This window comes from Fukomys damarensis, unplaced genomic scaffold, assembly GCF_012274545.1.
Source record: "Fukomys damarensis isolate Sample0158 unplaced genomic scaffold, DMR_v1.0_HiC HiC_scaffold_8, whole genome shotgun sequence".
Lineage (NCBI taxonomy): Eukaryota > Metazoa > Chordata > Mammalia > Rodentia > Bathyergidae > Fukomys > Fukomys damarensis.
In genome coordinates, this window is record NW_022900920.1 from 30111079 (window position 1) to 30132314 (window position 21236).

Consider the following 21236-nt stretch of genomic DNA (forward strand, 5'->3'; position numbering starts at 1 on the left):
ACAGCCCAGTTTCCCATCAAGTGGAGACTGGATAAAGAAGATGTGATTTTTTTTTAAATGGAGTACTACTCAGCCATAAAGAATGAGAAACTAGAGACATTTATAGCTAAATGGATGCATACTGAAGCCATACTCTTAAGTGAAATAAATAGGACATGCATGTGTAAATCCCATATAGTTCCTTGGGTGTGTAAAGCTAAAAGTATAGATAACATTCAAATTGTATAACTGATAACGTGAAATAGGAAGAAAAGGGCTGAAGGAGTAGGGGAAGTGTGAAAGGGAGAGGAGGGGAAAGAAAAAATACAAAAAAATGAAAACAAAGTCTTTTTAAATATGGAAGGATGGAGAGGGTGAGGGAGGGCAGGGGAATGGGGAAAACTAAGAACCAAGATAAGTCATGTAAAGGTACAAGATCCCAATGATGAATGTAACTGTGCTGTATCCCTAAAAAGTACTGATAAACAATGAAAAAAAAAAAGAAAACAAGCAATCCAATTTTAACGGGTAAAACCTTCACCCAAGACTGTATATATAAAGCAAATAAGTCCGTGATAGTCAATACTTTTGTCATTAGAAGAATGAAAATTATTTTATTTATATGTTTATTATTTTTGTTTGTTTGTTTTTTTGTTTTTGATTTTTTGAGACAGGGTCTCACTATGGAGTTCAGACTGACCTGGAACTCACTATGTAGCCCAGGCCGGTTTTGAACTCACAGTGATCCTCCTGCCTCAGCCTCCCGAGTGCTGGGATTACAGGTGTGCGCCACCACGCCCGGCCAGGAGAATGAAAATTAAAGCCACAACTGCTACCACAACATACCAATTTGAAAGGCTGAAATAATAATGGCTAATATCATGTAAGGATGCACAGCTACCATGACTCTCAAGCACTCTAGTGGGAAGGAAACATGGCAAAACCACTGCAGAGTGCCATTTGGCATTTTCTTGAAAATCTGAAACTCCATCTACCACACAATCCAGTCATAACAATCCTAGCCTAATACTTTCCCTAAAAGAAATACAAACATACCCCCCACACACAATGTGTTCATGAGTAGTCATAGAAACTTCATATTTAATATCCAAAACTTGAATTCATCTCAAATGTCCTTTATTAACTGAATAAATAAACCAAATGTAGCGCATTGATACACAATACCCCACCAAGAAATAGACAAAAGAAAAAACCTCTGATATATTCAACATAGATGAATCTCAAAATAATTAAGAGAAAAGTGCATAGAAAGGGCGAACTTCTAAGATTCCATTTACGTAGAATTCTAGAAAACGTAAAATAATCTCTCATGCCAGAAAGCAAATCCCTGTGAGTGTGAGAGGGGGCCAGAGTGGAGAGAATTACAAAGAAGCACAGGAAACTTCTGGAGGTGATGGACTTGGTCACACACTTGTCTGTCTTGGGGGCTGCCTGGTATATTCATGTCAAGACTTTATCAAATTTACATACTTTAACTTGTGATGTCACTGAATGCCAATTATACCTCAATGAAGTTGCCTATGAAAATCTGAAGGCAACTCTTAGTGACCTTATTTTTATTTTCAACACTGTTTATGACAACCTAACACTGTTTAACTCCAAAGGAACACCTTAAGTCTTTAACGCAATGATTAGATCAAACATTTTCTAGGATGAGCCACACCTCCCCTCAGTGTATAATTTCAGAACAATCTATGTGTTTTTTTAGTACTTATCACAATTATTATCAATGGTGTATTGTCTTTGAACACATTTTTTTGTGTGGCATCAGACATGGTAACAGTATTCATTACTCAATGGGGATTTGTAGAATATGGTGGTATGTGGGTAATAAGGAGTAATGATTCTTTGATATATTTTCGTGTTTTTTTAATACAAAGTCTGATTCTATTTTCAAATCAACCCTAAGGGCTCCTGAATGCTAAGCATGTGCTATACCCCAGCCAAGGGCAAATTTTTCATATTCTCAATGATATGTGCCAAAAAGTAAGAGATAGATTTGGCTCCCTGTTGCTTCTTTCCTTTATTCCCCTAGTTATTTTACCAATATTCATGCTGAGGAAAATTACTTTTAAGATTCTCAAACAAATATTTGTTATGATTTCTCAGATTCTGATAGTGGAAACTAAGCTACTTGGGGAAAATGATGAATGTGTTGGCATAATTTTCACTTATTTTTAATGGCTAAGGTTTGATCTCCATAAGGGAAATTAAATGAAAAATATCAGCTTTTAATCTATTAGGTTAAATGGAATTTTCATCACACACACATACACACACACACAGACCTCATAACCCCAAGGGAAGAAGATATCCAGGAAAGATGTGGGACGCTCCCCCAGGGCCTGGCCCCTCTGGGTGAGAAGTTCAGGAACCATCTACGCCAAGGCAGGCCTGAGACAGTGGATTTCTCAGCCACCTTTCAGCATCTTCGTTATGAAAATATCCAAGTCCAATATTAGTACAACAGTGTTTGAAGAAAGAAAAGTTAATATATCTCCGTTCTCTCACTCATTCCCCAGCTGCCGATTACAAAGCTTTGAGATTATAACCCTAGTATCTCTACCAAGTACCTCAAATTAAAAGTCTTCATTTAGAGAGCCTTGTTTCAATAACTTACTCTGACAGCTGCTGCCGCCGCCTCCTCCAGCACTGTGAGGAGCCAAGCAAGGCAGAGGCCAAAATGTCAGAGAAAGCAGCTGAAGAGAAAGCAGCCATAATAGAAGGAGGGAGCTCCTCCCTGCCATACACAGTGCCAGCAGCGTTACCAGGGCCTCCTCCCACCCACAGCTGGGGACATCTGGGAAGCCCGGCCTCCTCTGTCTGCACAGCACGTGGCCCTAAGCAATCCGACAGTGGGCCTCAGGCGTCCCCTGGCATCTGCTCAGGGGTCACCGCTCTGCAGTGACTTCTAGGGGACAACAAAGTCCGATTCTAGTTTCAAATCACTCCGAAACTTGTCCATTTGCTTCTCAACCCCACAACTATTTATCTCTTCCTGGGGAACAGTTGAAGATCTTAAGATATCCTATTAATACAAGTTTCCTTTCCTCCACTGTTCTTTAAAGAAAATGGGAAAGCATGAAGTAAAGAGCTACCAAGTAGGCTGAAAGGAGAATAGTTTGTGTTTTTGTTGTTGTTTTTCTAGATTTTTCTTGAAAATCTAGATTCATTCATTCTGTTCAGGTCCCCTAAAGTAAGTGTGTGTTGGGCCAGGGATTTAGCTCAATGGTGGCGCCACCTGCCTCACTAACCACAAGGACCTGAGTTCAATCCCTGATACCAAGGAACAAACAAAAAGTAAAGTGTGTTGAGGGAAAGCTTTCTATAGCTAGAAGGGAGCAGGACCAGGATGCCCAGAATGAGGTACAAAGCGGTAGGGCACACTTCCTGCCCAGTGGTGAACGTGTGCTTGGGAAGAGGAAGTAAGCACTGGAGTACTTGCCACAGTGGCTGATGAGCTAAGCAGATGTTCACCCAATCCTAAAAGCTAGTGGGGAGCCAAGGATGCACCTTAAGAAGACCTGGAACACATTCAGGCCACCCAAACTACATTCTCTAACTTCTGCTGTATCTAAGGTCTACCAACATTTTCAAATGCAAAGGCACCTCAAAAATAAAATGCCTGAAACAAGACAAATCTAGATTCCATGTCCAAACTGTCATGAGTCTCAAAAACAGGTTTCCATCTGAATTTGCTTTTAGGCTTTGTTTCCTCAAAGTTCTTCCCGGCGATCCCCATGGCCTAAGTATTCTCTTCCTGTGTCATGCACGATTTCAGAGGTGCCACTCACTCATAGGCAAAGGAGCCCGGGGATACATATACACAACGTCCTGCCAGGCCGTGGCCAAGGGCTGATCCCAGATATGAAGAACCTGACACTTTGGTAGCTTGCCATGCAGAGCGATGGAGCAGCTCATGAGGTTTTCTGGAACATCCTCAGGCAGAGCAATGCACATCCTGGCAGTGAGAAGTCAGAAAGAGCACACTGGAATGGAAACACCAAATGGACTGGGCAGGACATCCACACTGTCTGCTGAAATTGGATCTCTCCTGGAAATCAGTGACATGGCTGAATTTTGCACCCTTGTTGATGAGGGGTGGAAATAATCCATAAATATGAGACACAGCTGTCTTGCAGAGTACAGGGAGAACGCACGTTAATAACGCTCACAGAACCATACCTACCACACCTCACTTCACAGCTTCACACCCTCTGGCCTCGGACCCCTTGCCATTTGGTCCCAGCCGGGGCTTCTGCGGGGTCTCCATTTACAACTCTTGCCTGCTATGGAGCCAGGTTCTTGCTCCCTCTCTCCCACATTTTGTTTAGAGAGAACATCAATCTGCCCTGCTGTACAGCTCTATTGCTCTTTTGAGTAGATGAAAATGTATTGGATGGAGTTTCTTTCCACCTACTACTTCCTCCCTTGATTAAAAAAGAATTACGCAAAGAGAAATCTCCAACTGTTATTTTTCTCCTCCTGCTCCCCTTCGCTTCTTTCTGCCAGGCCCTTCCCCTCCAATACCCGCCATCAGTCAGGCAGCTCTGGGCTTCCCCTGTCCAAATTCATGCGGCCAATATGCAGGCGAGTACTTTGAAGTAAGAAGTCAATGTTCTATGATTTAATTTTCTTCTTTCAAATTAAACCTGCCATTCTTCACATAATCAGAGTGATAAATGCAGAGTAGGACTTTGCCTTCCTGACATTAATACTCATCGGTACTTCAAATGCAAACAATTGTGACATTCGACTTTATGAAAATTACCAAGAGCACAAACTCTTCTTAATTAAGCCATTTGAAAGTTGCTTTTGTTACATTAAATGAATGATATATTATACTGCAGTGAAACATGCAGCAATACAAATACTTCACAATGCTCCCAATTAAGACTCACTTCACTTACGCCAATTGACAACACGAGCATTCCACACTCTGTTCAGTTTGTGCATTTTAAATGAACTGGTTAGTGAGAAGGGTGCTTCTTTGCTAATGAGTTTTGTAATCAAGGCATCTATTTTAATTTCAAATTGGCTAGATTGGGGGAAATTGCTAGACTAAATGACTGGTACTAATTAGGATTATAAAAATATTCATCATGCCATGGAATTAACGTGGGGGTCTGATTTTCCTACATTTGCATACTGCTTGAGTTTTTGGGGAAAAAATCTTGACAAATTGTCTTCTCTTTAGCAAATTGAACAAACACTATATCTGTTTTAGTAGTCCTTCTTTTCATTTAAAGCATAATACATATTCATGGTTTGTAAATGAAAGCTAAATGATTTCAACTTCTATCTTCATTACCATATTAAAGATGCTGTCTCCATAAGCTGTCTTTAAAATTTTTTCATCATAGTAGTATCTATTTAAATGACAAACACTTTGGTTTAAAGTGTATATTAACCCAAAGATTAATGGGAAATTAATGCACCAATTAATGGGAAAAGTAAATCAAACTGGATGACCTCAGACCAATGCAAAACACAACTTTATTGTTGATGATGATTTTTCTGCCCAGGGAAGAACTAAGTCCATTGTCTTGTCATCAGTAAGCAGTTTGACAGTCCAATCAGTTGAGAGGTAAGCCCGGGGAATCCCTGGGTCCAGCGGAGGGACTGGCCATGGGCTGGATGATCATGTTATCTCACTACTGCAGTGTGCACCAGACTGAGGTCAGTGTAAAGTGGCTGAGGCGGAGATCTGCCCTAAGTGAATGCACAGATGTCAACCAGGAAGAGCAAAGACTGGTGACCACCCCACAGCCAGGCCCAGGAGAGGGCAGAAAGCAGGCCAGTATCTCACAAGGTGCGTGACCTTGAGCAGGTTAGCATCACCAACGAGAGCCACTCAACTGTAACTTGGAAATAATAATATCCACCTTACACAGTCCTTGGAAAATTCAATGCAATGATGCACATTGAATCACTTGTCAGAGCCCTCTAAGCCTAAGGTACCTGAGGACATATATCTCCACTTCTAAGGGGCACTCCGTGTCCAAATCCACATAATGCAATGCGGGGTATGTAAGAATCACCAGGCACAGACCTCAATTCACTGGCTGTGTTTACGCTCCTTGGTTGCAGCACTATTTGTTTCCATTACAGCTGTCAAATCAAATAAGCAAGTACTAATTCAATTTCAAGATACAGCTGGAAAATTCATCTGAGAAACGACCAGAATAAATCATTTCCTTAACATCTATCTGTAGTGGGTGCCTTCTAAATAATAAAACCTATATCTATTGCTGAGTTGTAAATAATACAGATTGAGGTTATATTCAACAAGTGCACACCTTTTGTTGGGAGAAAAAAATAATTTCTACAGTTTCATAGTTCTAAAGGGACCATAATGAAAAATAAAGCTGAGAAAAGATGAACCTCAAGCTTAGTATATTTCTATTTCAGGAAACTTTTCTCTACAGTAAGTTTAGTGTTTTCTGTTTTGATATTTAGATCTTTAATCCACTTGGATTTTAGTTTAGTACACGGTGAAAGATATGGGTGTAGTTTTAATCTTTGACAAGATGAAATTCAGTTTTTCCAACATCATTTATTGAAGAAGCTATCTTTTCTCCAGTGAGGCTGGTTGGCACCTTTGTCAAAGATGGGATAGCTGAGTAAGTCTGGAGTTGTTTCTGCATCTTCTATTGCATTGATCCTTGGGTCTGCTTCTTTGCCAGTACCATGCTGTTTTTATCAGAGTGGCTTTGTAGTATGGTTTCAAATTGGGAATTGTGTATCCGCTGCAATGTCTCTGTGCCTAGAATGGCTTTTGTTATACTAGGTCTTTTCTAGTTCCAAATGAATTTTTGGATTGTTTTCTCAAGTTCTATAAAATATACTGTTGGGATTTCAATCAGGATTGTATTGAATCTGTAGAGCAATTTTGGAAGTATGGCCCTTTTCACCATGTTGGTTCTTCCTACCTCCCTTCCTAGCAAGGGATGTCTTTCCATCTTTTTATATCCTCTTTGATCTCTTTTTTCAGAGTGCTGTAATTTTCAGTGCAGAGGTCTTTTGTCTCCTTCATTAGATTCATTCCTAGATATTTCATTCTTTTGGGATGTTGTTGTGAAAGGAACTGTTTCCCTAATTTCTCTCTCAGTGAGTCTGTTAATACACTGCCTCTTGAGAAGGAATTTAAATAATGGTTTCAAATGATTTTACCTAAATCAACCCTATTCACACCTAAAACCATTTTTAAGAGCATTGCCTTATAATTAGGATGAACTATTCATGGTAGATTACTTTTTAGGCTTGTTTAGTTATAAGGGCAATCTAATGTAATCATCAAAAAGTTAGATAACATATAATATAAAAAGAACTTGTTACCTTAACGAATCCAGTTAAAATTTGGGAATATTTACTTTTGATTTTACAGAGGTATTTTTTTCTCATTTCTTCCTTCTTTTCTTTTTTCTTTTATCTCATTTTATTTTTGGTCTGCCTATATTCAAAAATTACTTATTTGATATGTATATGTATGCATTTGTGTATATTCCATATGTATTAAGAACATTAATGTGATATGTACTGCTATGTATCCATAGTGGATACCATCAGTATAATTGCCATTTTCATGGTTCCTAATATCCCAGCAAATGTACATCCCATGATGTAAAGTCCCTTAATGTTCAGCACTCAGAAAGTTTCCACCCAGTTTTCCCCATTATAATTGACTTTGATAAACAGCATTATCCTAGAGGTTCATGGTCCTATTTTGCTGGTATACTCCCAGAAGTAACACAACAGAGTAACTAGATCAATTTATGCATAAGTGTTACATCCTCAGATGTCTACTGACAAGATGGTTTCCAGGAAGGAAAACTCATTTGCATGCCCATCAATACTATTTCAGAATACATGATCCACCATAATTTGGCCAACACTGGTACAGAAAACAATATGTCTTAAAAAAATGAAACCCATTAAATTTATTTCAAAGGAACATTTTTTAAGTTTCCTTATGAATCTTCTGGATTAGCTGAATTTACTCACATTTGGTTTAGTCTGATTCTCTTAACGCTCAATGTTAAAAGTTTCTCATCTCAAACAACTCCTCCTCTCATCATTTACCTCGCCTGCTACCTACTAGCCTTCCTTCTGAGGAATTTACCTTTGGCTGTTCCCTCACAGGCTTAACAAGTCACAGTCACCTGCATGATACTCCATAGGGCCCCACCTGACAGTAGCCCCAGCAAGGGCAGAAGGGGTCAATCCCTGGAAAGTTACATACAGAGTTCTGGAGCACCAGCTGTGTTTCAGGATCAGGAAGCTCCTTCAGGTGCATGAGGTTTACAGAAATTTATCAGGATCACAATTTGGCCATGTTTTTGCTTGTAACATTACAGTTCTATCTTAAAAATTCAAAACATGACCCTGACTTTAAAAGACCAGGAGCCATCATAGCAAAGTGAGTGGTCAAACTTCCGGCAGAGAATGGAGGGGGAAGAAAAAGCACAGGCTGCTCAGGTGGACCAGAGCACAGAGTCAGGAGGCTTGCACAGGGAGGACTGGCAGAAGAATTCCTGGGTCCAAGTAGAAAACTAGTGCTCTAAGGTCAGCACTTAGCTAAGCACATTAATGGCAAGAATCTTGGGAAGAGGGTCTTCAAAGAAAGGGGGAGAGGGATTACTGGCAATGTGTCTTCTACTGTAACACATTTTTATAAATTAAACACACACACACCTTGTACGTGCTCTATATTCTGGTATATATTGTGGCAAATATGCTTTCCACCTAGGAAATGTATCATGTTTTAAGACAGACACCCAGAAAGTAGAGGGGCTGATCAGCAAGGCTGAGGTTCAGTACAGAACAAGCAGCTTTGGAAAGGCAGGGTCATCGGACCCCAACTTTGCTGAAGTTCATTTTGAGTTGATGACATTCTTCTAAGTGACACTCGGGAACGGACCCCCCTTATTGAGCACCCGCCCTGACTGTGAGTGATGGGCAACACGTGAATGCCGCCTCCACCCGGAAGGCCAGTCCTCCTGGTGTCCTGCGATGCTGAAGACGGCACGTGCCCACCACCCCAGTGAGACACAGGGAGCCGTGGTGGCGGGTGTTACAGTTGAGCAGGGCTGTGGATTTCTCTCTCCCTCAGATGATACACAAATGGTTTTATAAGAACAGGAGGGGGCTTAATGAAGATGCAGGCTTTCTTTAAATAAAAAGCGCGCCTCAGCCCTATTCCTATTCTATGGATGACAAGCCCCAAGCCATGGTCTTCCCCAGCTAATCCCCACCAGCAGCAGAGACACAAAGCCCGACTCTGCCAATGGCTACTGAGAAAGTTATCATCACCTACTAATCCTGGAGGATCTGAATGCAATTACATTTTTAATCTGAGGGTTTCGAATGAGAATATAAATGAAAGGCCCGGCTTCCATTCAGTCCTGCATTCCAGAATTACAAGTTTAAATCTCCTTTGGAGTTCTGAGGCCCTGCACAGCCAGATACACTGTAATTCACTGGCGCCCTGCTTGTGAAGTGGCAGCTCCAGGTAGGGTCCAGGGGCGAGAACTGACCCAGCACGTCCTACACACCAGGCTCTCTGTTCCTTCACCTTGTCTCAAACTGTTTCAACTCTTCAAGCAGCTTGTCAGCCTATGAGCCACTATTAAAACTGCTGGGAGGAGGCAACCAGCTAAAGCCGGTAGCTCACCGCCAATGATAAAGTGCTGAAAGCGAGTTACTCTAATTGCCCTGGTTTGAACATCATTCAGTGTGCACATGTACTGAAGCAACATACCATTCCCCATTAACTTATACAAGCACTGTGAGTCACGTAAAAATAAAATATCTTCTCCAAAAAATGCTGAGCTGCTTGCCCACTCCCCACCTACTGGAAGAGTCACCTTTATGTGTGCATTTCACAGTGTTTTCTCATGTGAATGATCAGCAAGTCTAGACCAGCGCAACCCTAAGCCCTGAAAACTGATGGCCTCTGAAATCCCATTGAGTTCCTCATCTCTGACCTCCAATACCAGTTTCATTTGGCCAGGATGATAGATGTAACAGAGAGCTTTGCAATCCCCCTTCTCACAGCAGAAATATAGCTATTTTCAGCTATTCCCTGTGCCAGCAATTATACACGAGCGTGTGCCCATTTTCTAAAAACAACACTGAGTCTCTTGCCAAAATGAAGGGCATTTAAATCTCAGCTCTCTATTTCCAGGATTCCATTGTCTTAAAAAACTACCTCAAACTCTTTCCAAAAATCTTTTGTTTTTTAAGATTAATGAGCCCTCCAGCTAATCCAAAATATCACAGTGTTGGCTATATTCGTTATTGGTGAGGACACAGCGTATTGGAACTAAGAGAATTCTACCTCTTAAGTAACTGATAAATGCGTATTAGCTCCCCGCAAAAGGAAGGTAGAGAGTTTAGATTCCAGGACAAGGTGAAGGAAGTAGACTTTCCTCCATCATTTCCAATTTGGTCAGCCATTAACTATTACTTCCTGTTGATTATTTTTAAACAATAAAGATGGTTACAAAATAGCTCCAAAAATTCTTATGGTCTCTTTCTTTCTTTCTTTTTTGGTAGTGGGGATCGAACACAGGTCCTTGCACTTGCAAAGCAGGTGCAGGAACCACTGAGCCAAATCCCTGGCCCAAGATTCCTATTGTTAAGAGTGAATGTCTCATCTTTACTCAGTACCGAGTCTTTTTTATGTAAAAATGAAAGACGATGGGAGAATCTGCAGGGCAGAGCTGTAGCCAGTGCAGGAATGAGCAGGGACTGGGAAGCTCATAGAGAGAAGGAACTGCTCAGAAGTCAAAACTAAGGATCAGACACAGAAAAGGTTCTGCAAGACTCACGTCCCAGGGAGGTCAAAGGTGTGGCCCTCCCGCAGGGTCAAATGCAAGGTACCTTTGTCCTCACCCCAACCACCCAACCCTGCACTGCTTTCAAAGCCCTGGATGAGCTTTCTGCCAGTGTTTCCCAGTAGCCACGTGTCCCGGTTAACTCATAACCCCCCACCCAGCACCTCGAGTAGTATAACACCATGTACACCTGGTTTTAGATGCAATTTTGCCTTCCCAGGGTATTTTTAAATTTTCCAGCTGTGCTTTTTCCAAGTGAGATCTACAGGCATGTCTCTGGCAGCTTTGGGGTAGCAGTCTGAAAAGTAAAGCAATTGGATATTGTCCCTTTAAAATATCATTCAATTAGGTCTTTTGTAATACATACAACATAACGAGATAGCCTTCCGGAATCTAAAGGAATTGCTAGTGCATTTCATCAGAGGCACAATAATAGAAACATCGATTCATTCTTCACCACAAACATCTCCCTTTGATGCTGAAGTTACCTTAATACAAGCTCTTTTCATTTTCTCTTGAAGAAAACAGCTGCCTAGTGCATGTGCGTCAGAGGGCTCTAGGCTGAGAGAACACATTTTTATATCAATCATCTCAGCTACACTTGCATCTTCATTTGCTGCTGCACAGCATCACCTGCCTTGACTCTAAACCACTAAATTACCCCTCAAATCAAGAAAAACTCCACCGCATCTTAGCGTGGCAGAGCTGGGTGTTTTATGCCATCTCTGCAAACGTTACTCCCCTCGCACCATTCATCTAGAAGAAGAACGGCCAGGCAGTAGTTAGAAACTACATGGGTCTGAGCGATAGGCAGGCACTTCCAGAAAAAGATGTCAACAAGAAAGAGCGCCTACGGACCAATACATCTAGAAATGTGCAGCGTGATTAGGAAAATCCATCAACACCCGCTGCTACATTTCCAAATATTTTTCCTAAGTGAAAAAGCAACCATCAAATCTGAAAGAATTCCAAAGGTATTGTATCCACAAGGGTACCTCATGAGCGATGTTCCAAAAGTTCTCAGTGCTGTGAAAGTGAAGGAGAAGGATCACTCAGATATACACACGCAATACGGCACGTGGTTTGCTCAAATAAAGCCTTTCTCTGCAAAAATATGATTTAAGAGCTCTGAGCTTAACCTAAATAAGTCACCATCCAACCATTTACCAACATCCAAAGAATTGACTTTTTTCAAGATAGTTTCAGAGTTTCTGGCTATATTAAGCACCTGAACTCGCAGGCTATTTGACATTTGGCTAAGTCTTTCATACAATATCCACTTGAAGCCATGAAAGAAATATATTTGCAGAGGGTTTTGCTCTGCAAATGTCATGTGGGTGTCCTCGGGGAATAGGACTGAGCACCAGGTGCCCACACTGAGGCTCTGTGAACGAGAGATATAAAGGTTATGTTGAAATTATTGTTTGAAGGTGCTGACATCACATACACACAAAAATTCGTGATCACATATTTAAACATATATTGAAAAGCATCTATTTTAGGATGCAAGAGAAGAGTCTGTTTCAACCATGGTCGCCCTATGTCTGTCTCCGGGCGAGACAGTGCTTCCGATTTCCTGCCCTACTTCACTGATTCCACAACATTACTACATCACAGCTTGGCATCTGGGTGGAGATTCCTGAGAATACTGGGATACAACAAAGAACAACAGAGAGTTCCTCTTCTTAAGTACAAACTTATCAAATATAATGGGTTTGTTTCTGTTGCGGTTGAGCACGTGGCCACTAAATATTCAGAGCAAAAACCCAAAGATAGAGAGGAGCTGTGTATTAGGAAAAGGAAGCATGAAGGATCCCGCCCAGATTCTGACTTTGCAACTGGATGGATGGAGTGAGGGACTATGGAAGGCAGTCAGCTATGTTGGGGCAAGAGCAGGAGTTCACTGTGGGCTTACGCTGGGTCTTCTGCAGCACACAACAGACAATGCCAGGACACAGCTGCACATACAGGTTCAGGGCTTAAAAAGGAGACTACTGATCCGCCACATCTTTAATGTAGTTTTAGAAAATAACAGTGGATTTGTCTGAGTCTCTGAGCCCACTGCTAAACTGAAAACAAGGGCATGTTCCAACGTCACCAATGAATGTTCAGTATGAGGGAGAGGTAAGAGAGGTACGAGAGCTCAGTACGAGGGAGAACACGCCTGACGCGGGCTCTGGAGTACGCATCCCAATGCTGGCCCCTCCAGCTGGGGGCAGGTGACTTTGAAAGCGCACCTCGGCCTTTCTGCACTTTTGTTCACACGGCCACTACAAATCAGGGCGGCACATCTTCTGCTGACCTCATGGGGCTGTTTTAAATAGGGTCAAAGTGAGTAAAATTTTTCAAAGAACTCACTGTGAAATGACAAGAGGAACTGCCCCCAGAGTGAGAGATGATTGCCTGCCTGCCCACGATGACACTGGAGAGTAGAAAGGAAGGTTCAGTGTTGCAGAGGAAACCAACTTGGCACAAACGATGAAACATCATTGGCCACCCTTCAAGAAGTCACAAGGTGGGATGGGGCGACAAGACGCACACAAAACAGTTATTTGCTCACCTTCTGGTCCAGACTGTAGGCCAGCACCCAGTCCTCCTGCTTCGGGTGGAAGAGCAGGCTCTGGATGTAGAAGGTCAGCCGGTACTTCTGATAGGTGGCCCCTTCGTCGGAGCTGATCAATAAACTGCTCTCGATCTCCGGGTCGCTAAGAAGCATGATCTGATGGAAAGAGAGGGGAGAGACACAGGGAGAATTAGCAGGGTGGAGTATAAGATTTTAAACCCTAAATATATAAACTCACCTGTGTTAGTGTATCACAGCACACAGAGGGGCAGCTGAGCCTGAACACGAAGTTCTGGCCTATCGTTCTTTCCCCATATTTAGCGTTTCATCTCTGCATTAAACTAAATGAGAGGAGGGCTAGGTCTCCACGTGAAAGGGGCTCCATCTTCCATGTCCATATCTGAAGTGTTGAGCGCATACTGTTATAATCCTCTGTCCCCAAACCTAGGAACGCCCATAGCAGCTGCCTACCAACTCCCTCCCCCGGTTAACCCTCATCACAGTTCATCAGTTAAAGAAGGGTCAACACCCGCCCCTACACACATACACTATCCCATTGTTTTGTTCTTTCTGAATTATTCTGGCAATTCTATGATTTCATTATACAGATATTTCCCCAAAACTCATATTCTCAAATACGTGAACAAACACTGCTGCCACAGAAGGGTTGCTGGACACCACACCAAGGCAAGTGGACAAAAATACCCAGAGAGGAGGCTTTGGCATCAGAATGAGCAGGTTCACATCTCAACAGTCCTCTGTTCCTAGTTACTTAAATTCTAGAAGCCTTAGTTTCCCTAACAATAACTTGAGTCTGATGTTACCCAAACTGGCTTTGAGCACAGGGTGTGGTGCAAGTTCTGAACACGAGATGCCTATGGTGACCACTCAGGCTGCTCCCTCTACCTAGCTTCCACCCACGGTACTTCCCAGTCTGTCCCACTGAGGAATGAGGGGCTTTGCAGGGCGGAGGTCCACGAGCACACTTAGACCTGCACACCTCAGCCTCAGACCTCAAGACCACCGGCTCCCTCTTCCTCCAACAGCATTTCTCTCGGGGCTTCCACGACCTCCTTCCCATCTCTTCTGGATGCTCTCACTTTGTCTGATTTTTCTTTACATGTGACCATTTCACCATCCTCCATTTTACTATGTTCTCTTTTTACTCAACAAACTCATTGACTACTTTCATTTTTTTTTAAATTAGCATCAATCATCCTGGGAACAGCTTGTAACTGCTCCAAATGAGTACACACACACGCACACACACACACACGCGCACACACACGTGCTCACACTTCTTAGTTTCAGACTTAAAACAGCTTCCTCAGAGACTCTTCTCTTTGGATATTCCATAAATAGCGGAAACACAGGGTGCTCCGCTGGCACCTCCCCCACGCCCTCCTGCCACCCTGTCTGCAGCTCCGTGACAACCCGCCAGCCATCCTGTCAGCACTGCGCCTCACCTCCGGACATCCGTCCTGACTTTGCTTTCTCGCCCCTTCTCAACGCCATTCATCCCTGAGCCCTGGGCATTAACCTAATGAACTGCACCGTCGGATCCCTCCTCTCCCTCCTCTCCCTCCTCTCCCTCCTCTCCCTCCCCATTACACTTGCTTTAGCCCAAAACGTGACCATCCAGGCCCCTGAGTCCCTCTCGCCATCGTCACCAGGTCGCTCTTGTCCCCTTCAATCCATTCAGCACGCTGCCAGTATCCTGTCACACGAAACTGATTCCGACCTTCTTCATGAAGCCACTCAACGGCTTATCACTGACTTCCCTCTCCCAAATCCTTGTGTGGCCTGATAAAATCCTCCCTCTTCTTGTGTTTCTGGCTTCAGCAGTCACCCTGGCCTTTTCTACCTTATTATCCCACCCTACTCAATTTCCTTGAGTTCCTAATGCTTGCTGTGTGACTGAATGAACATGTGAGTTAATTTCCTATCTTTATTTTTCCAGTATTTGGGTCTACTGCTACCAACTGTTAGGGTGACTTCTATACATGGGCTGAGCCACGGAGTCCAAAGTACAAAATGGAGTCAAAAAACATTTTCCATCCCTATAAAATAAAACTATTAGCTAGGAGGGTTTAAAGAATGTTCCACAGAGCATATATTAGTATTATTATAAAGTAAGCTTTAAAACAAATTTAGGCCTTTAAACTGCTATGATTCATAGTCCTTTTTTCTGCCTTCACAGCTTCCAAGACAAGCTTACTTTCTTTCTCAAATATTGGCTTTGGCTTCATTGAAATAAGTCATCATTAGTTATCAGCGAAGTTTTTAGAAATGGATGCAGAATAATAATTTATTCACTCATGTGTGGATAATCCAGAGGAAAGCTCTTGGACAGGTTATTTGGAGTCAGAACAGCCTCCTCCACCCTGTACTGTGAAGGGAGAAGGGAAATTGCTGGAAGCACCCAGATGCCCTTGAGAACAGCCCAGGGGAAGCACCAGCAGTGGGTGCAGAGGGCACAGGGACACAGAGGCAGAACATAGCTTTGAAAGCCAGGCCCCCATGAGTCGCCTGGGTGCTGACGGGTCACATAACAGGCAAAGAAATCATGCTTCCCTTGGTGCAGAGAAATTGCACTGATTATTTTATGCAGGTGTAAAGAAGGTTCATGGCTATGGGTTTAATTAGAAGATAAGGCCAACATCATAAATGGACTTGGTTTTATATAACATGAGTTACAATATACAATAGGGTTACCACTAAATATGGGGCCAATACATTCTCTTCTTCCAGCTGCTTCTTTGTGTGTGTGCATGCACAAGCACATTTAGACAAACACACCAGTCCATATACAAACTCCACACAGAATTGTGCACATGCACACTAACATACACAGATGTTGAATGCACATGCGTGCACACACGCAGAATGAATTTATATATAATAAGCAAGCATATTGACATGGCATGGCAGTTTTATTAGGCGTGTGTTTGTGAGAGTACATTTTTATTGCAACCTTTCTCTGACATTCTCATCAGAAATCCTTTTATACACTTTGATATCACTGGCAATATCTATTCAATCTTACTTTCTGGGCAAAATAAAGGAAGGGAAATAGAAACCTACATATTCTGGATTTTTAACCTGCACTAAGTACCTCACCTGATATTTTATACAAGCCTCATACTAGTCATGTGTAGTATTGCTAAGTGCACTTTACAGATAAAGAAACTGAGGCCCAGAGGAAAGAATTTTTTCTATTACTCTGCTGATTGAGCCCAAAACGCACCTCCACACCACACACAAACACACACACATGCACACACGCGCACAAAGAAAATTTTTTAACATATCTCTAGGAAATCCACAAAAAAAGGAGCATCAAGAAAGGCCTTTTCCTCCTCTGATTCACTACGTCTGATCAAGGAGACACCAAGAATTAAATAACAGGACTCAAAGAAGGAAATTCAAGGTTGTTAGTACTGAAAATGTAAGGGACCTCAATATTAGTAAGAATACTGTATGATAAGGCAGTAAAAGATTTGGCACAAAGTAAGCCTTAAGGTAAAACATGTCTCGTACATTAATATATCAAATATATAAAGAAAATTATCTCATGTGCACGCCAATTTTTATTGTTAAACAGGGATTTCCCTTCTGACACCTATGGGGGCAAAGCAGTTAAAGCAAACAAGTGAAGCCGCAAAGGGAAGGCAAGAGGTGGTGAGGACCCTGCCAAATTGAGAAGTATGCATCATACCTCCAGACATTAGGGTGAAATAAATTTACAGTTCAGACCTTTCAATGTTTTATTATTGGTAGCAGGTGTACAATCCATGGAAATGGCTGTACAGAGTTGTGCACTGGCATGGTTTTGACAATATGAAGGGGACAGAAGTCCCAAAGGAGATTTCTGGTTTGTTGTTCTGCTTCTATCCGTCATCCAGCCCGCCCTGACACAGATGTGTAGTGGCCGATGGGTCTTGTGGAAGGACAGGAGGGGTGTTCCGCAGAGGAGCGAGCAGGTTATTAATGGTACAGACTCTAGGTGCACACACCTCGAATCCATACCCTCTGGCTGCCACTTTATGAATGAACGTGAGGAAGGGACTCAATTTCACCAAATCTGCTGTCCACTCTGGGAGAAAGACAGCAACTGTGCTACCCGCACGCTGCTGTTGAGAGGAGCAAACAGGATCATGATGAACAGGCTTAGCGCAATTTCTGGCACACAGCTGCTAAATGCAGGTTGACCTTTACCTTTAAATCACCCGAGAGGGGAGCACAACTAAAGCCAGAAGAGAGGCCACGCAAGCTGGAGGCAAATGGCGGTTTGAGGACTATTTGCCTCCTTCTTGACTGCAATCATTCCTGAGCTTGGTGGATGAAAACCAAGGCAGTAGAAGAGCCAGTGAACAGGTAAAATGCTTCAATCCTGCAGCATAAAAATGTCCTGGAGACCTGCCGAGTGGGAACGTGTGTGTACTTCACGGCACCAAATGTCCGCATGAGGGCCAAGAAAAATACACCTCGTATGTGGATTCGCTACCGTTAAAAATAACTAAAAAAGGGTCACAGAGAGAGAACACTTTCTATTTCACACTGATGTATCTGTACTTTGCATTCATGGCAATATTGTAAGAATAGCAGTCCACTGGTCAGTATCAACCCTAGCAGAGTAAACAGAAGTCAGCAGGTCACTGCCCACTGTTGAGCAGAGTTGCTTCTCTCTGCTGGGAGATTCTAAACCATGACGGGACTAAATACGCCACTGCTTCAGGGACAAGCACCTCACAGTTTCTGCAGAGTCGACCACTCACTGCAGCTGGGTCTCCGACTAGCACCGGACAAGCTTTGGACAAGCTGATGATTCTTTCATGCAGAATCCTTCCCGCAGAAAAAGAGATGTTCTGCAATTGTAATTCTTTTTGCAGAAATCCCCAGGGAAGTTGAGTAACAATGGTCCTAACTTTAATGATGTGTTCTAAATTACAAAGGGCACATGGAAGTCAGGAATCAGGCCAGGGCTATGCTTAGTCAGCTTATCGTTTCAAAATCCCATTGCTTATCTACATCTACACCACTCAAAATTAATATTGAAGATGTCAATATCGTACCCAGAAGTCTTTCCAGAATGCACCCGTTCCTGCTGCCAAGTAAGTCTAACAATATCACTGATGAGTAAGCTACTTAATTCAATTACTTATCCTTTCTTTCCCCTTTGTGAAACCTATCAAAATGAGGTGAAAGCTGAAGATTTCTGAGTCATTCATTCTGTCAGAAACACCAGAAAAGCAAAGGAAACAAATTCTAGTTCCATAATTTCAGCACTCTCAGAACAGAAGTAGACTTTTCTCTGAATAGAAAAGGAGAAATACTATACTCATAATTGAGTCCTAATGGTAGACCCCAGCATGGTTAGTATTCAATAAGAAAAAGCAATAGTATCATAATAACATCAATGCAAACTTGTAAAGTACAAGAGATGCTAGCATAGTTAACCCTAAACCTACTGATAGGTTGGATACTGACTTCCACACAAATGAGTCTGTACAGCCTCTCTCTCTCTCCCTCTCTCCCTATCTCCTCCCTCTCTCTCTGTACTTTGCCCCCTCCCCCCGCCACCCCGACCCTTCTTAATTAAAATTCTAAATTCAAGGGCAAGAAGGATCTGCCCCATGGTGATATTTTTAGTGTATAGAGACATCTAATCGTCACAACTGGGATAGTAAGAATTACACCTACAGGGTGGAGGCCAGGGAGGCTTCTAAACAATATACAGGACAGCCTCACAATAATCAGTTACTCAACACTAAATGTCAGTAACTCAAAATGTCAACAGTGCCACTGCCGAGAAGTCGTATGTACCCTATTACACGTGAACTACATTTTAAGGCCGGAGCACCAGTAAATAGTTATGTTCACACACATGCTCTCTTGCACCAAATATCATTTTGCATGCCATTCTCTCTGCCAATACTAGATTCCATTCCATCCCAACATATTGTGTTAAGCTTATTCCTACTTATCTCTCATGATTTAACATAAGCCTCACCAACAAAACAACAATCGTTGAATCACATCAAGAAAAACTTAAAAGCACAAAAATTACTGAATAAAACAACCTTATTCAAAGCTAGGCAAAACAAGTGAGTAAACATTTCTCCAAAGAATATATACAACCGACCAATAAACACTTGAAAAGATTCTCGGCACCACTAATCATTAGGCAAATGCTACTCAAAAGCTCCATGAAGTACTCTCTCATACCCATGACTAGAACAAAAGGAAGGAAGGGAGGGAGGGAGGGAGGGGGAGAGGAAGGGAGAGAAAAACAAGAAATGCTGGCAAGAATATTTAGAAATTAAAACACTTTTTCTCTCTTGATGGGAATGTGAAATGGTGGAGCTTGCTATGGAAAACAATAACATTTTTTTTATCAAAAATTTCAAATGGAATCACTGTATCATCATTCAGCATAGGCCATTTCTGTGTACAGTGGTCCCTCGGTTCACAAACATTTTGTTTGTGAACAATCTGCTTCTCAGACAAAGCATCTGGCACAATTTTGTTTTGGTTTTCAGACTCTAAATCAGGTGTCAGACACAAACGTGGCTTTCTTTCCCAAATCAACTTCATGAATCTAGATACCACTGTATTTATCCAACAGAAGCAAAAGCAAGATTGCCAAGAAATGTATGGACAGTGACATTCACAGCAGCATTATTTACAATAGCCAAAAGAAAAGGCAACCTTCAGTGGGTGAATGGATTAAAAATGTGTATAGACTAAAATAAAGTATTATTCCACTGTAAAAATGAAAGAAGTTCTAATACATGCCACGACACAGATCAACTTTGAACAGATTGGGTAAAATTAAATGAGCCAGTCACTAAAAGGCAGAAACTATATGGTTCCACTCATGGACAGTACCTAAAGTACTTGTGTTGCAGATAGGTCAGTTAATTAGACATCTTGTAGGCAGTGAGATAGGGCCACCCTCAAGGAGCCAACACAGTGATTGATAACAGCAGTGATTGATAGACTAAATCACCTGGGTGGGAGGCCATGGTCTTAACCCAGACTTTGCAAGAAGTATTCCTGACCGGCATCCTTACTGAAAATCCATTTTACTTGCCATGTGACTTGCTCCCCCACTTGAACCCCATTTAATCAATATTACCTGGGTGATTATATTTGTAATCTTATTGGTTGGTTATGGTTTTGCCCCACCTCATGCCCACTTTGTAATTTTCCACTGGGTCTTAATAGTTTTGTCCCATTTTGTACCCACTTTGCCACAGGCCCTGGCTGTATAAAGCATCTTTGAAAAGTGGGGTGGGTGGGGAGCCCACTCTCCAGTCCTCCTCCTGTCTCTCTTAGACAGAAGTTTTCTTTGTCTCAATAAAATTTTCCTACTTTTAACCTCCATTGTTCCTAGAATTCATTCTTTAATTTTAGAGAACACGAACTCATATTTCAGATATCTAGCAGGTTTGGGAGTCACATCTCTCCCTGTGTCAGTTGGATATATACACAGAGAAGCACAGCACTGACTGCCAAGGTTACCAATTAGTAGAGTTTAGTTTTACAAGACGAAAAGATTTCTGAAGACTGGGCACACAAAATATGAAAGTACTTATGACTGAACTGCACACTGAAAAACGGTTACAATGTTAAGTTTCATCTCATCTGTATACCACACATTTGAAATTTCCAAACCTGTCAAACAAACACATTCATATCATTTATCCATCCAATACAAATTAATATCAGCCCAGCTATTCTAAGGAATTAAGTAAGAGCAATAATGAAAAGAAAATGGAACTACCTTCCTTCCCTCCCAGAGTTTTCACTCCAGTGATAGAAAAACAATG

General features: G+C 42.0%; 1 protein-coding gene across 1 annotated transcript in view; it reads right to left on the bottom strand.

Moving 5' to 3' along the window:
* Positions 1-21236, bottom strand: part of Sorcs3 (sortilin related VPS10 domain containing receptor 3) — a gene marked incomplete at its 5' end in the record, with an annotated part of 534900 nt that overhangs the window by 248873 nt on the left and 264791 nt on the right. Inside the window, one exon of the mRNA XM_033761244.1 lies at positions 13399-13557. Coding sequence (XP_033617135.1) covers positions 13399-13557 — 159 coding nt within the window. The remainder of the gene's footprint in view (positions 1-13398; positions 13558-21236) is intronic.